Source organism: Cupressus sempervirens, chromosome 6, assembly GCF_028749045.1.
Source record: "Cupressus sempervirens isolate cs-2001-9-10 chromosome 6, ASM2874904v1, whole genome shotgun sequence".
NCBI lineage: Eukaryota > Viridiplantae > Streptophyta > Pinopsida > Cupressales > Cupressaceae > Cupressus > Cupressus sempervirens.
In genome coordinates, this window is record NC_143123.1 from 126,228,545 (window position 1) to 126,245,966 (window position 17,422).

General features: G+C 36.2%; 1 protein-coding gene across 6 annotated transcripts in view; it reads right to left on the reverse strand.

Annotated features, from left to right (window-relative positions):
* The window catches only part of EMB25 (DEAD/DEAH box helicase), a 246,607-nt gene that overhangs the window by 8,756 nt on the left and 220,429 nt on the right, over nucleotides 1-17,422 (reverse strand). For 5 of the 6 annotated variants that reach the window (XR_016352771.1, XM_089787043.1, XM_089787041.1 and 2 more), the window contains 2 exons: nucleotides 8,215-8,314; nucleotides 7,930-8,076 (listed from right to left, as the gene is read on the reverse strand). Coding sequence is in view for 4 of the 6 variants with exons in the window: in XM_089787043.1 (XP_089643169.1) it covers nucleotides 7,930-8,076; nucleotides 8,215-8,314 (247 nt within the window). In the remaining 2 variants the exon portion in view is untranslated. Of the gene's footprint in view, nucleotides 1-7,929; nucleotides 8,077-8,214; nucleotides 8,315-17,422 lie in introns of those variants that run through there. The other variant, XM_089787044.1, reaches the window with a different exon arrangement.

Genomic DNA, 17,422 nt, shown 5'->3' on the forward strand with positions numbered 1-17,422 from the left:
CCTTATTCTCCATTGTTGAACAATTGATGCCCCTACCCCTACCCCTACCCCCGAGGCCAAGGAAGGCCCTAATCAAACTACTTTTTTCTATTTGGCATAAATTATATACGTTGTTATATTGGGATATGATTTAGAACCACCACCCACTATTGGATCTTCTTGATCAAACTTCTTTTCCATCCACTCCAATCGATACATTGAATGAGGGGCAACATTTAGTTCAAGTGTCGACTAGCTTGAGGAGGTCTCAGACATACCTACCCTATCTTGTAAGTTTGATCCTAGCTAACTAACTCAAAATTGATGGGGTGGAGGTTCTATTGTTCTAATAAGGAAATTTTGAGCTAAGCGAAGGGAATGGAATGATTTGGGTGGAATGTAGCAAGATATAACCAATGCGGTAGGGATGCACTTATTTATTAGCACAGTGTGAACAACTTCGTCCGCCTTAGTGGTTTTTATGTGGGGTCGGATGATAAAGAGATATATGTATGGATAAGACCGATCTACCACACTCATTATCACGTGCATTATCACCATAGGCTAGGCCGAAGGAGTGAGTGGGAATGAACAAGATTGCTAAACTTACTAGAAACTAAGTTACGAAGAAGAGGGTAGGCCCAACCCAACAACTGAGCGAGCCGAGGTGCCGGGTGGGTTAGAAGGGGGTAAGGCGGACAAAACCAATAATTGATTCTGTATGTTCCATTGTGAGAATTTTTATTATTGTTTCTCTGCCAATCTTTTGTACTTTTCAAACTACATGGATCCAACACACATTTCCCCTCACACCATACAATTATTGTAGGTGAAAAAAAATGGAGATCCATTTGAAAAAACAAGGGTTGTATAACTATAAATTGACTATGGGTATAGAACTTGAACCATTAAGAGTTGCATATAAGAGAAAGTTGTTTTACAAATGTGATGAAACTTTTGGGACATTAGTCATGCCTATATCTCCTAAAGTATTCTTTCATGTTGTGTCTTGCACCACACCCAATTAGATCTTCTAAGGAATAATCATTAAGGAGAGACCAAATGTGCATAATACAATAAGTTGACACAAAAAACATCAGTGTTATGCAAAGCAAATTGATAAGCTTAAACACCTACTAAAGCATAAATTTAATTGCATTCATCTATTTCATTTGATACCTTTTCTTCCACTTTAGTGCCAACATAATTAGGGTCGTCAAGCATGACAAATGGAGCAAGCAAGAAGAAAGGCCATGCGCTCATTGCATCCATTAATCCTCAAGCTAGTTGATGGCTTCTAGATTTCAAAGCCTCCCAATCACAAGGGTTCACCTCAAAGCATGTTCTCTTGCTATAAGCCTTGCACATTACCACATATTTCAATGTGTTAGTGGGAAAAGATCTTTGATATTGATGATGAAATTTTATGATGTGCTTTTTGTTCCTTCACTATCTTCCTATCTCTTTTCCATCTACTAGATTGAATACAGTGGACCAAGGAAGACAAATTAGTTCACAAACTTGATTCATTGTTTATCAGAGATTTGTAGAGTATTGAAATTATTCAAGCTAGGATAATTGATCATGCCTCTCGATTGTTTTCCCTTTCAAACTTTTCTCTTGATGATCTTGCAAAACCATTGATTGCTTTACACTTGCGTGCATCTAGAATGGATTAGGTATCTAAGAAAATGCTTGGTCACTTGAACCAATGTGTAGTTTCACATCCACCTTGGTTGATGAGACTTGTATTGAGCTTCCACCTCCTTTACCCTCTGCATCTTCAGAGATTGTTTCAATTCAAAAAGATGTTAATTGTCTTCAATTTCAACTTTGTGGGATGAATTCTTGTCGGATATTGCAACATTGTTTTTTAAATCACAAATTGTAGATAATAGGGACATGCCAAAAGATAATTATTAGGATTTTCTTCATCTAATTTGACATTTGTTGATCTAGTTATATGGACTCTTAGCAGCCTTCTAAGGGACATGTCCTGCATTTTGTCACCAAAAAATGTATGTAATAGTATGAAACTTTTTCAACTTAGTTTTGTGTTTCTCTAAGTTAGTTCATTATTTAATTGGAGAACACTGATCAATCAATCAACCCCAATTGGTATAATGAATCTTTTTATTGAAGGCTTTTGTCAAGTGCTTTTCATTTTTCATTTTAATAAGCCTATGCTTGATTTTTGAAGCCTTCAACATCTTTTATTGCGTTTTTGAATGTGTTTGTTTGTTTTTGGTCTTTTGGTTTTGTTCAAACCACTGCTTTCAATTTTCCCTTCGATTAGGTATATCTTAGGGCTTAGTTGGACTTGGCAGTCAAAAGATATGACCATTTAGGTGCCCAAAAGGTGGAATCTCTAAATGCAATTGCATAGTTTACAATATCATGCTATATTTTAATGTTGACATTCACTTTTTGAAAAATATAACATAAATTCACTTTATGTTATGTTTTTTAATTACTTTATCACTTAAGTGAGTACAGAGCACTTTATGTTATATTTTCATGTTGAGTTGTTTTTAAAATTTTTAACTTAAGTGACTTTATTAACTATATAGTTTAATTTTTTTTTGAGTTACTTTATGTTTGATTTCAAGACATCTAAGTTAAATATTACTTTGTGAATAATATTTGCACATGATATATAAACTATATAGTGTAAATATTATTTTTCACGCAATAAAGTAATATAGACTTAAAAAACAATTAAACATGTGCTTAATTGATCACTTAAGTTGTGAAAATGCAACTTTCAACCCATTTACATGTTTACATGTAAAGGGCCTCCAAGAGTGCGATTTGCACTAGAACATGTAAATATGTAAATACATATTTAGAGTCCAATTTTAAACATGTAAATGCATATTTGAAATATGTAATAGACTTTTAAGAGTCCAATTACACGTAAATGCACTTCCAACCAATAAACTTTACATGTAATGTGCATTGGAGAATCCAACTTCGCACTTAAAACTCATGTAATTGCATCCCAAGTCCACAATTTTGGCCTTGTCATTTGCATAATGCATATTTTTAATATATGTAATGGAGAATAGAGAGTGTGATTTGCATTGTTTGACACTTGTATGCATTTTAAAACATGCAAAAGCACATGGAGAGTGTGATTTGCATTGGATAACCAAAGAAATGCATTTTAAAACAAGTAAAGGCTATAAGAGAGTGTGATTTCGCATTTTGACACATACAAATGCTATTGGAGACCACGATTTTGCATTTGCAAGCCAAAAACGACTCAAATACATGCATTTTTAGGGCACGTTTTTGCTAAAAACTCCCAAAAATTTGAGTTTTTATCCACATTTTTGCATTTGGATCCATATAGTAGAATTTAGGGAAGATGTTTTCAATTCAAAAGTCAAAAGCGACCAAAATATATGCTTTTTGGAGCCACGGTTTTGCTAAAAATGCCCAGATTTTGGCATTTCCAGCTCACGTTTTTGGTCCAAAAGAGGGCATTTTGGAGTTTTGATGCATTTGGTGATCACATATTTATCATTCTTGGTCAAAAACATTTCATATTCTTGCAAAACAAGGGCACGTTATTTTCCCAGAAATGCCCAAATGCACAATATTTGCAAAAACGTTAGCATTTTTGAGGATTGATGAACACATTTTTGGCATCCATATACAAAAATGCCTCATTCATTGCTCATTCAAATCCATCATTTGCAAGTATTGAAAAGGTCAAGAGTCTGTTGGAAATTTGAAATTGGGGGAGAAACTTTTTTTCAAACCTATTAATCTTCCACATTTGACTCTTTGGGGTTCAAGTAAGTTGAAGGTTTCAATCCTTTGGTATTTTGTTGCATATTGTGGCTTATCATTGTACACTTGTTCAAAGACATGTCATGTATTTTGCAAATTTCCTTTAAATAAGATGAAAACTTCCATTTTCAAATACTTGGAATTTTCTCAAATTCCAATTTCAAAATTGAGAGCAACTTGATTTTTTGTCATGTTTGAGTCAATAATCAAAGGTGTTTTTTGCTTTGTGCATATGCTTGTTCTGATTTCCTTTTTCCGGAAAGGTTAAGAATTATTTCCCAAGAATCCACAATCATCACCATTCCACTTTCCACCTTTTCATGCAAGTGCATCACATCATTTTGTATTCCACCAACACATGCCAAAGCATATGTCCATTTCCCAATATATGCAATTACATTCCAAGAGCATTTACATGTAATTCCATCCTCCATCCACATTTACATGTAATATCATCCTTCATATGCATTTACATACAAATCTATCCTTCATACCCACTTACATGTAATTCCATCCTCCGAACCTACTTACATGTTTACATCAAGTTATAATTATATGTAATTGCATTTGAAGAATCCGACTTTAGTGGATCATTCTTACAGCGAAGTCATCATTTGCATGCATCCATATGCATACCAACTTGCAGTCTTGTCCATACCCACAAAAGCCCATCTTTGCCCACATGTAATTCACCCTTGAGAGTCCGATTTTGACCCTTTTCGCCCAAATATATATGCTTTCTGGTTTATTTCCAGCAATCATATGTGTTCCATAAGTATCTAATCCATACTTCAAAGACTCATTCCTCTTGGATTCATCATTGTAACTCAAATCCCAAAGTTTTCATGGATCCAATCCTATTTGGAAGATGTTTTCATCTTCATGTTGTGGCACACTCTTCAAGATATGTCAGAACTTCTTCAAAGAATAGAGAAATCTCATTGAGAACATATGCTTTGATTCTCAGGAAGCAGTAATTCATTTGGTCTCCCTTTTCCCAATGGTTTTCTGAGAACTTGAGTTCATGTAGGAATGCGCCAAGCACTTTGCTTCAAAAAAAATAGTTAAAAGTGTTGATGGAAAGTTGTTCCGAGTTTATATTCGGACACCATCAAGAAGATTTTCAAAGTGTTAGAGACTCCAAAATGTGTCAATCTACAGAGGAGAATTCACAACAACTCAAACGAGAAAAAGCTTGGTCACATCAAGCTTTCAAATGACAACAGGCAATTCATCAAAGAGAGTTAGAGGCTATCAAAAGACACAACACCATGGTTATTAAGGTGAATGCAATGGCACAAATACAAGACAAGGCCTTTGTTGACAATTTGTAGGATTGATTCATTCAAGCTCAACAACAAAAACATTTCTTTCAAGTGTTTTTCATGTTTGTAGTTGGAGAGGATGTATTGCATGAACTTGTGTAATTACATGTAATACAATTTGCATGTCCTTATGACATGTGATCCAATACTTTCTCTCATTTAGTTAGAAAATGCATAGTTACACCACCCTGGGGGACTGGGGGACAAAGGTGCCTTAATTTGAGGACGGTGGCGGGGGATAGGAGGGGGTGTGTGTATATATATACATATGGTACATTAAATTGCTAGTTATCAAAAGATGTATTGCAATATAAGATGTAAAGATGTAAAAGAGTAAATACTTGAACATTGGAACATTGAATATTGAACATAAATAGTTGAATCAACAAATAGTCAACATCAAGACGTCCCTCATCCTCGGTAGAGGTGGTAGAATCTGGTGGCAACGCTGGGGACGAGGGGATGGAGTCCCCAACTCCCATGTGCGTCCAAGTCTCTGGGACGTGGGGTAAACCGGGGAGGGGGGGGACGCGTCTCCGTGTTACTATGAGAAAATGTCAAAGTTGGTTGAGTTGCTCCCACTTTTTCCTCCTTTTTCTCAACTCCTTTGCCTATCTATATAAAGGAGTGCCCCCTCATTGTAAAAATCATCTTTTGTTGTATGCAAGAAAGCTTTGCCAAACTTGTGCAAGCATAACTTTGATTGTGTAGTACCAATTTGGGAGAAAGGTGAATAAAAGAAGCAATTGGATTTAAAGCTTTGACTGGAAGCAACTGTGAGAGAGCGCATTAGAAGCTTTGACTATAATTTGTGCCTATTGTCTTCAATCCATGTTATTATTGTGTATTCAATAATAGAGCATAGTGAGTTAAGAAGCAATCAGAGCCAAAACTTTGACTGGGAGTGGTTGTGGTAATACATAGACTAGAAGCTTTGACTATAGCTTGTGTTACCATCTCAAATTTACGAAAAATAGTTAGAATTTCCTTACTTTTGGAAGTCTTTGTGTGTTTTTCTTATAAATTAGACAAATAGGACCTAGAGCCAAACCAGTACGCTTTCAATCAGTCATTGAGTTGGTGTTGGTTTATCAGTATCAATGTTTCCAACTACTAGATAGAAGTGTAGTCCGAGATTTCATCTTGCCCATTACTCGCTCCACATGTACGTGGATTCTTTCCTAAAAGTTAAGAGGAAAGAATATTGCTTACCTTGAGTTGATCCAAGGAACGGTGAGAAGGGGGAGTCTTTCCTTTAAGGTAGGAGAGACTTTGTCTCATACATTGTGGTTGGTCTACCTATTTTGCGACTAGATTTTCACAAAACTGTCAGTTGCAAAAATATCCACCCAATAGGACACATTTGACTTTTTCTCCCATATCTCTTGCAAAAATTGTGTTCTACATTCGCCATAGAATTTGTTTCTTCTAAAATAGAGGAACATTGGTTTCCAATTTTGGATAATCTGCAATATTATTCTTTAGGAATTCACTTTTAAGGATTGATTGTACTATGATTGAAGCAATAATTGAGGGAACATGTTGAGTACTCTATTCTTTTGACACATTTATATTTTTCTTTTCTTTTTTTTCTCTACTAAAAATGATTTTTTTCCCATGAGGTTTTCTTTGCTTCTCCAGTTGTAAGAGACTTGTTTGTTTGCACATGAGAACCTCATCAAGCCCTATAGTCAAGATCCATTTATGCATCCGTCATCACATTTTTAGCTTCTTCCTAATTTGAACTTATGCCACATGGGGACTCGCACCCCTCCCAAACCTCGAAATACCTACCCCCAAGACGTCCCCGCACTAGGTGCTTGAGTACCCAAGTAACCCCATCTCTGCCATTCCGCAACCATGACATCGTTCAGATGGGTACTTGAATTTCTATTTGATTTTTGATTTTTGAATGTTACTTTTGCGTATGTAATTTGTTATTATGTTGAATGTTTGATGTTTCTAGTTCATGTTACAATTTTGCTATGTTCAAGTATTTAAATGTGATATGTTTTACTGAAACATCATTTCATAACTAGCATTTTAAATTCTATATGTGTAGTATACAACACCCTCCATGCCCTACCCTTCCCTATCCTCCCCTTGTCGCCGTCTCCTAGCCGTCCCCTTGCCATCCCGAAAACGAGGCCCATTTTCCCAAGGTCCCAAAAACTTGTCCCGGTGTCCCGCCATCCCGACATACCCCAGTACTGATGTTACACTAATTTGAACTTAACAACGAGTGTTAAAACATATAGAAAAATCATCTAATTATTATTCAATCATTAATGAATTAAAGGCCCCTTTTACTCTATGCACTTAAGCTTTTACTTACAAAATGGTTTGAGCATTTTTTGTTTAATAGTATAGAATGAGGAAACTCGTCATAATCTAATGACATCTTCACCTAGGCTTGACCTACAGTTTCGTTTTGTATTCATATTCAGACTATTGTGTATCGATAAAATTCTCAGTGTGAATAGCAAATCCATCTTGCTCTCTCACTCATGGTGAGTTTTTGTTTTAGGCGACTTATTGGAGCTATGAGATTCACCACCAACTCCAACAGCTACCTCACACTACCTCTTCAATCCTGTTCCACCAGTTGGAGGGACTGTTTGATTTCTTCATCTCCTCTAGCTACACTAATCTTCTCCTACCTATATTAGAAGTTCTAACCAATGCTCACAAATATAAAGAAAGTTTGCTATTATTTAATAGTGAGCAGTGCACCATTTGATTAATAGAATTTCAATTCAAAATCAAGGGCTGCTACTAATGTATTCAAAAGATAATGCATTGGAGACTAGCTCAAAAGAATCCAAACCTGAGAAAGAAAGTCAATAGTGCGGCGTAGAAGGCGAGCAAGATCTCCATCATCCACTCCACAGTCCACCATAATTTCTCTCCAGGTCAAACCAGATGCCCAAGCCTCAACAATGCCTGCAAATTGCATATCCAAGTCGCAACTAATCTGCAAAGAAAAAATGAAACATATTTACATGACTAATAGTCTATTTCGAAAAGACATACACATTGACCTAGAATATACATTTAACAAATAAAGACACTAAAAATAATTCAAAATTTTAAATTATAATATATTTCTCACCTCCACTTTATGTTTGGTTTGCAACTGTAAGAGTGATGAACGCTGCTCTTCCAATATTTCTATGGCATTGCCAGCTATATTTGATACTTCATAAACATAACTAGAAAAATTTATACATAAGGAGTCAGTAAACTACAATGATGTATATCTGAATAAGTCAAAGTTTGTACTAATCTAATAAATTGCTGATGATTAGTTTGATCCTTACAAAGCTAACGTTGAGATTGTATGTACAGAAGATCCATGGCCACAAGGTATGAGAAATAGCTTTACCAAAAGTATGGAATTTGACAAAAGTTTCAAGACCATATAACCAAATAAAAACATGGTTTCATAAATAGGTCAAGCTATTAACATTTTCCAAATAGTAGTAGGCATCCTCGCCATTTTGTTTTCCCTGATATCAAGGCTAAAATCTGAGTTTCTTTTCAAATGCTATGGTAGTTTGTGAGAAATGTACCATAGAGAATACAACTAAAACAATTCTACCAGCAGAACCAACTCAATATGCACAGAAGAAACCATACAGTCATAACAAAATTAATAGAAACTAGAATAGCATCACAAGTAGAACAGCTCAAAGAACATAGGAGAGAATCTGATGTTTTATTACGCTATCGATCAATAGAGTATAAATAATATTCTTTTGTAATATGACTAAAAATATCTCTCAGATAATACTAGGGACCTCTAAAGTTCAATCCATGGTTGTTGAAACGTGACCATACAGTCAAGGAGGGATGGAACCCAACGCCGAAGAGATATTGAAAATGGGAAATTGTTCAGGAGACAAAATCAGTTTCCTCAATGGACTGTTTTGATAGCAAATGGAAGACTAAATTCTTCAACCCGGACTCTAATGTGTTGGGGATTGAAGAAATAGCATCAGAGTTGCACGCTCCCTCTTTAGTACTGCGAATACAAGGTAGACATGGCAAGGGTGGATGACAAATGGGCCAACTAGTTCGAGAGGGACAAGGTAGTGAAGTACAAAGAGCCAACCATACACAAGGTGAACTTGGGGAAGGAAGATGAGCCAAAGGTACTCTTGGTTGGGGATGACTGGTATCCCATGCTCATGTAAAGACTCTGATTTGTCTCTAACTGTTGTGCTGATGAAAAAGAATTATTTTTTCTGATTTTCTGATTTTGTGTTTTTCTGTTTTTTGTAATTTTTGGAGCATTTTCTTTTTTTGGTACTTTATCCTTGCAAATGTAATGCATCAACTAAACACAAGAAATAAATGCTAAAATTATTGCTTGCAAACCAAAGTCTAATTGATATTAAATATGCAGATTAAGAATTGGAAATCACAAGAGGTTCATGAAAAAACTGGAATAATGTCACTAATTTATTTTTGCATTGATCCTTACATCCAATAAGCAGATCGCAGCTGCCTGGAAATTATCACTATGCTCTGTAGATGTTACGCAGGCTCTTTGTGGAAATAGTAGGGTCTTTCCATGAGATTGCAGGGCTTCCAGAAAACAACCACGACCCTCTAACAGTATAGACGTTGCTCAAAATACTGGCTGCAGGCAAAGGAAGGAATCACAGGTTTGAACAATTAAAACGCAGGCCCCCTGAATGTGTTTGCCACTGCCTGAACAATGGTCGCAGGTCCTGCTAATGATCTCCTCCAGCCTCAAATTGCCACACGTCCCTTGTGAATGCAGGCCTTTTCTTGCTAATGACCAAACGCTGACAGTATAGGTGACAGCAGCCAGAATTCTTTTCAAACGCACTCCTAAATCTTGGACACAGGTTGCAATGTCAACACTAATTAATTCCTTCTTGACCTTCAGACAATAATTCTCTGCATATACCCTCCCTAGATACAGTATGGATAGTAGGAGAAACTGCAAATTGTATACTTCAGCACAATTTGCAAAGAACGCAATCTCAGAAAAACTCACCAACTCCAAACCCTCAGCCAGGTAACAAAAGCAAATAATGTATTCAATTGGATAGCTTTTTTCTCAAAATAAGAGCCATAAATATAATTGCCTTGTGCAACCTAATTTCTTCGTTACACCTTTCACTTAAAACATTACTTTATAATATAATGTACAGTAATAATTATAAGTGCATTTAATAATTATAAAGCCTCATCATAAGCAATAAATATAGCTCCCAATAGGAAATCACCTTCTGAGCACAAAACTGCATGAATGATAATCACCACTGCCAAAACTGCCCTGCCAAAAATAGAAACTAGCAGGGAGAAAGACTTCCTAAAAATAGTAAGTCTAGACTTAAAATAACGAGTATGCAACAGAGACCCTCAAATTCAATCGTCAACTCATGAGGGTCACAATGATGAGTTGACAGACCCCGTCTCCAGGAACCTACTAAATTGGGGACATTACAGTTCTCCCTCTCCAAATTTGCTTGTCCCCAAGCAATCACAATCTGGGGTGCCGAAGAATATTCTTAGGCTCCCAAGTAGCATCCTCATCCGGTAGGCCCTACCACTTAACCAAACACTCTTTGATAGTCCTCCTCCGTAACTGTCTCTCCCTAGTGTCAAGAATCGCGTTCGGAATCAACTCGAGTGACCCCTTATCATCTAAGGGAGGCAACACAAGAGACAACACCGCATGTCTGCCCAATGCCTTCTTGAGGCATAAAACATGAAACACATTATGGACCCTGTTGTCCTTAGGAAAATCCAACTTGTAAGCCACCTCACCAACATGCCTCACCACAAAGAAGGGACTATAATAATTGAGCTTGAGTTTCTCGGCTCCACTCTTCTTACTAGAGGACTATCGATACGGCTATACCATCAAATAAACCATATTGCCCACCTAAAAAGAGTGAGTTGTTCTCCTTTGATCAACATACTGCTTCTGTGCTCTCTCTATGTTATCTCTCAATGATCTCACAATATCCTGACTATCTTGTAACATGTCACATGCACTCGGCACTCTACTATCACTGCACAACAAATCCATAAAGTTAGGAGGATCATATCCACATAGAGCTATAAAGGGAGACAATTGAATGGTCATATGGTGAGTGGAGTTATAACAGTACTCACACAAATAGATCTACTTCACCCAAGCCCTGTTCTAAGAAGAAACATAGTCCACAGATAACCCTCAACCCATTTATTCACGATATCACTCTGGTCGTTTGTCTACGGGTGATAATTGGTGCTAGGAGTCGACTTTGTCCCCCTTAGCCTGAAAATCTCCTACCAAAAGTGACTCATAAACCTACTATCATGATCACTCACTGTAGTCTGGAGTAAACCATGCAACCAGAACACTTCTCGAAAGAACAAATTAGCTAGCTACAAAGCTGAAGAGGTGGTGGTAATAGGGAAGAAATGAGCATACTTCATGAGCCGATCCACTACCACATAAATGTAGTCCCCACCCTGGGCTTTAGGCAAGCCCACAATAAATTCCATGGATATACTCTCCCAATTCCTCTCTGGAATAGGGACTGACTGCAACAACCCAACAGGGCAGGTGTGCTCCTATTCGTTTTGTTGACAAACAAAACTCTCACACATAGCACTGAACATTTGTCTTCAAACCCCTCCAAGTGAACCTCTCCCATATTTTCCTATATGTTTTGAAGAACCTGGATGACTGGCCATAGGAGAGTCATGGGAAGTTCAAAGGATAATCTCACAGACACCTGACCCTGGAATCAAATATATCCTTCCCTTGATAAACATATTTGCAAGAGAATAACTACTATCTTGAATATTTCCATCAACAATGCTTGAAGCAAATTGATCCCTGGCATACTCAGCAATAATCAAGTGCCTACAATCATCAGCAATCTTTGTAACTAAACATAAGTGGGGCCTCCTAGAAAGGGTATCAACAACAACATTTTGTGTCCCCTTGATATAGGAGATTTCAAAATCATACAATACTAGATTACTAACCCACTTTTGTTGCCTCTCGTTCAAGTCTCTTTGTCCAAGAAAATGTCTTAGGCTATTATGATCAATCTGAATGCAAAATTCACTTCCCACTAAATACTACCTAAACTTGGCTAAAGAATGCGTGATGGCCAACATCTCCTTATCGTAAACATTGAACGATCTATCAGGTCCCCATAGCTTCTTGCTATCAAAACCTATGGTAGAAAGCACAAAGTCCAATCAACCCTCTTAACTGCATCAGGTTTGTTATCCTCCATTTTGTCACCAGAAAATGTAGGTAAAAGTATGAAACTTTTTCAACTTATTTTCATTTTTGTTCGAGTTGAATCATTATTTAATTGATCGACATTGATCAACCAACTGATATAATGAATCCTTTCATTGAAGGCTTTCGTCAAGTCCTTTTAGTTTTTTTGTTTGTTGAGCTTATGCTTGATTTTTAAGCCTTCAAGGTCCTTTTTGCGTTTTTGAGTGTGTTTGTTTGCTTTTGGTCTTTTGGTTTTGATCAAATCATTGCTTTCAGTTTTCCCTTCAATTCGGTCTATCTTAGGGCTTAATCGGACTTGGTAATCAAAAGATATGACCATTTTAATGCAAAAAAGATGGACACTCTGAATGCAATTGCATGATTTAAAAAATCATGTTGACATTCACTTTTTGAAAAATATAACATAAATTCACTTTATGTTATGTTTTTTAGTTACTCTATCACTTAAATTTATCACTTAAGTGACTATAGCACACTTTATGTTATTTTCACGTTGAGTTGCTTTTTAAATTTTTAACTTAAGTGACTTTATTAACTATCTAGTTTGATTTATTTTTGAGTTACTTTATGTTTTATTTGAAACATATAAGTTAAATATTACTTTTTGAAATGATATTTGTACATAGTAATTAAACTATACAGTGTAAATCTACTTTTGACTCAATTTAGTGATATTTCTTCAAACATAATCAAACATGTGCTTAATTGATCATTTAACTTGTGCATATCCATGTTTTTCAACCTATTTACATGTTTACATGCAAATGCCTCTAGAGACCACGATTTTGAACTAGAAAGGCATTTTGAACTATTTAAAACATGTAAATGTATGTATTTAAAACATGCAATGGGTCTCCTAGATTGCAACTTGCATCTAAAGGTCTCTTTAAAATATGCAATGACCCTCCAAGGGTGGGATTTTGCACAATTTTAAATAAAACATGTAATGCCCTTCCTAGAATGTGATTTGCATTTACACTCCAAATACATGTAATTTAAAACATGCCATTGCACTTGAAGAGTGCGATTTGCATAAAAGACAAAGTTTCATGACATTTAAAACATGCACACTCCCTTATAGAGTGTGATTTGCCTTTGAAACACATGTAAATACATTTTAAGAACCCGATTTTGGCTTCCAAGTGGAAAACGCCCATGCTTTGAGTCTCCAAGGGCACGTTTTGGCTAAACATCTTCAGATTTGCTTGTTTCATGGCATGAAATCCATTCCAAGAGGGGCGTTTTGGCAATTTTTGTGCCTTTCCATCCTTTAGACGTTATATATCTTTACAAAAACATTGTTTTCATTACCTTTTAAGGGCACGTTTTGATCAAAAAAGGCCTAGATCCGCCCTTTTCAAGTTCACATTTCCCATCAATGTAGGGTTGGCTTTGAGTTTAGATGCATTTCATTACTATTGGAGGTCATGAAGACGTATTTCCTTGCCAAAACGATTCAGATCATGTCCAAGAACATGGTATTTGTCATAAACGTTTTGAATATTGGTGATTAAGAAGCACGTTTTTGGCATCCATATCCAAAAACATCTCATTGATTGCTCATTCATATCCATTATTTGTAAGAATGGAGGAGGTCAAAGTAGTTGGTTGAAGATTCAAATTTGGAGGAGACTCATTCTTTAAACCAATAAATTTTCCACTTTTGGCTCTTTGATCTCCAAGTAGACATTTTCAACTTTGCTTGTCAATTCGTACTTATCTTGCTATTTCATTGCATCCTTCCATTCATCCTTGTACATTTGTCCCAAGATGTGCTATGAAAAGTGCAATTTTTCTTTAAATAAGAGAACTTCCATTTTTGAGTCTTTAGAATTTCCCCAGTTCTAAATTCAAATTTGCATAAGAAAGCAACTTTGTTCTTGTCATGTTTGAGTCAAAGACCACTCAAACACCAAAGGTATGTTTTCATTTTTTATTTAGTTTGTTGGTTGTTTGCTTACTGATTTGTTTTTAAAGAAGTGCAAGTTCCTTCCCAAGAACGCAAGATCATTTCATTTCATTCCCCTTTTCACTTTTCCATGCAAATGCATTATTTCATTCTGCATCCATCATTACATGTCATAGCACAGTGCATTTGATTATCCATATGCGTTTACATGTAATCTCATCCTTATCTGCACTTACATGTAATCTCATTCTTCATTCACACTTGCATTTCCATCCTCTGAACCAAATTGCATGTTCGCATAAAAAAAACAATTACATGTAAAATCACTTTACATGTAATTGCATCCAGAGAACCCAATTTTGGCTAAAGGTCACTCTTCAAAAGCCAAAATTCTCAATTGCACATATTCCCATGTGCATAGCTTTCACTTCTCAAAGCATTTAGATAAGGACTTGTCTTTCATCTACGTGCATTTCGTCTCTTTGATTATCATTTCAGCCCTTTACATATGCTTACCATTTCCATTCAAAACCATTGCATAATACCTTTGAATCCGTAATCCGAACATATTGTCCCTCATATATCCATTGTTGCTAGTCAAGAATCAATACCTTTATGGAATCAATATCCTCTAATGATGTGTTACTATTCACATTTTGACATGTTGCAGCACAAGAAATGCCCTCGTCCACAAAGTCTAAAGGAAAGATGAAGTACCAATATGAAAAAGAGTTAGCTCATGCGACTGTATCTCAGGTTTTATCACACCTAGATAACATTTTTGACACAAAGATCAAGCATGTTGACATGGCTGATTTCATACAAAGGGTCGAGACATATCAAGAAAAGTAATATTCATTTGGTGTCTACTCTACCTATGGTTGCGCTGGAACAAGAATTTGTTTTAGGATGTGCTTGACATTTCAGTCCAGAAACCAAGACAATCAAAGATGCAGATTATTAGGTCATAATTAGCCTTGACCCAAAGGTTATTGAACAAATCTTTAAAGTTCCTCAAAATGCAAAGTACATGGATTTGTCAAAGGAGAAATCTTTAGAGTTATGGAATGAGAAGAAGGCAGATTATTAGAAGTATATAAATGCATATTGGTTGAAGGTCAGAAGGAACAATTTTTCAAGATGGCCCAAAACCATTCAGAGATCTAATTTCAATCTGGAATGTAAAGATTTAATTACTCTCCTAATCCGGATTGCGGTCTCAAAGATTCTAGTGACTTCAAGCCATACATGTACAAATTCATCTTTTAGGTCTTTAATAATGAAGAATCTATCTTCTAGAGAGAGCTTATGAGTACCACACTTTGTAAACAGTTGCTCAATGTGGGAACCTCAGCACCATTTTACATGAACTCCTACTTGATTTACATTTCTGCATCCATGGGATCATTCTCGAGGCTTTCAACCAAAAGAGAACAGCTTCAAGTTCCTATTTGAGAATATTATGATTAAATCACGTCACATAGCAAGTACCACTATAGAAGAGTCCAACATGCATTTTTCAAACATTCCAGATGTTGATTTAATAAACAACTAGTAATCAAGAGAGTATCAGATGAAGCTTGGAATACAGTAAATCAATTTGGTGTTATATTCTTGCAATTTCCAACTTTCACTTATTTGAGGGTTGGCTATTTCAAAGAACCATATACTCAACCGAGATATGCTACTGATAAAATCATTCTAATGGAATTAGCTAAACAACTCGTAGAAGTGCAATCATATCAGAATACTCAATATATGCCAAGATTTGGTATCAGTACAACCAAGCCCTTTGTAATTGGTCAATATATGATCAATTTAGTTAACAAGGTGAAAAATATGAAGGCAGAACATCAACTCATAACATTGAAGAAGTTCAAGGCTAGGTATGATTTTGATTATCGAGGAATGCACTCAATGATCAAAAGAGCATTCACCCATGTTCATCGCATAGCGGACATATGGATTGACCTATGCATGGAGTTGGACATCATGAGGATGGACTACTGCAGGCTCACACTACAGTAGATTATTGATCTTAACATGGTTGAAATCTCATCCAATCTCCACATTGAAGATGATGGCAATATTCTTGATCCAGAATATCATTGTGTTGGTTTTGAAAAGCAGTGCCCTTTTCCCATACATTGGCAGCAGAAAGAAGGCATATCTATCTTGGCTAATACCAATAAATGGTTAAAGATCAAAGGTCTAAAGAGGGTGAATCCTAAGCTCGGGGTGGACTGTGGTAGTTTTGGACCACCTGGAAAGAAATCCCAACTGGAAATTTCAAGCAAAGATGGTGAATATTCCTCCATTACAATTAGATCCCTTAAGTTTAAATTGAAAGATGGAAAGGGATCTAAATCATCTCTAGAACCCTCACAAGCATCTACACAAGCTCAGGAACCTAATGAGGAGGAATCTAAAGAAGAACTTAATGAGGAGGATGAAGAAGAAGAGGTTATAATTATTTCCCCTGCACAACGAATAAACCAGCAAGGTCCATCCATTCAAGAAACACCTTTTCTGGGTGTCATAGATGATGATGTGGATTCATTCTCCATTGTTTTCACACCTATCATCCCTGCCTCGGAAGTAAACACATTGGCACTTCCTATCTCTACAACAACTCCTATTCTCATAGCTAAGCAGTGCAAGAATTTGGGAAACATATTTGAAGATTTCCCAACACTCATAGAAGATCAAGTTTCCCAACTTGATACTTCAATGATTGGTTTTGAAGCATTAATGTCAATCTTCTCACCAGGTACCTCTTGGTACAACTATGCAAACTAAAGCATGCTCAATGGCGATGAAAATACAATCAGGATTAATGTCAATGGTTGCCACTGTACCTAATTCAACAGATGAAGGTTTTAGTTTGCCTACATGGTTGGGCAAGATCACTATGAAGAGAAGGAAGGTTGTGCTGCCCCCAAATAATCTTCCTATCAAGAAAACTAACTCTAAATCTTTGAAAGATAAGATTGTTTCAAGAATTATAGTGGATTTTGAAAAGACTAAGTTTGTAGAGGTTGTTGAACCATTAGTGGGCAAACTAGCTGAAGAACTTAACTGTTCAGATTACAACTTCACCTAGATTGAACTTGGTAAGCAATC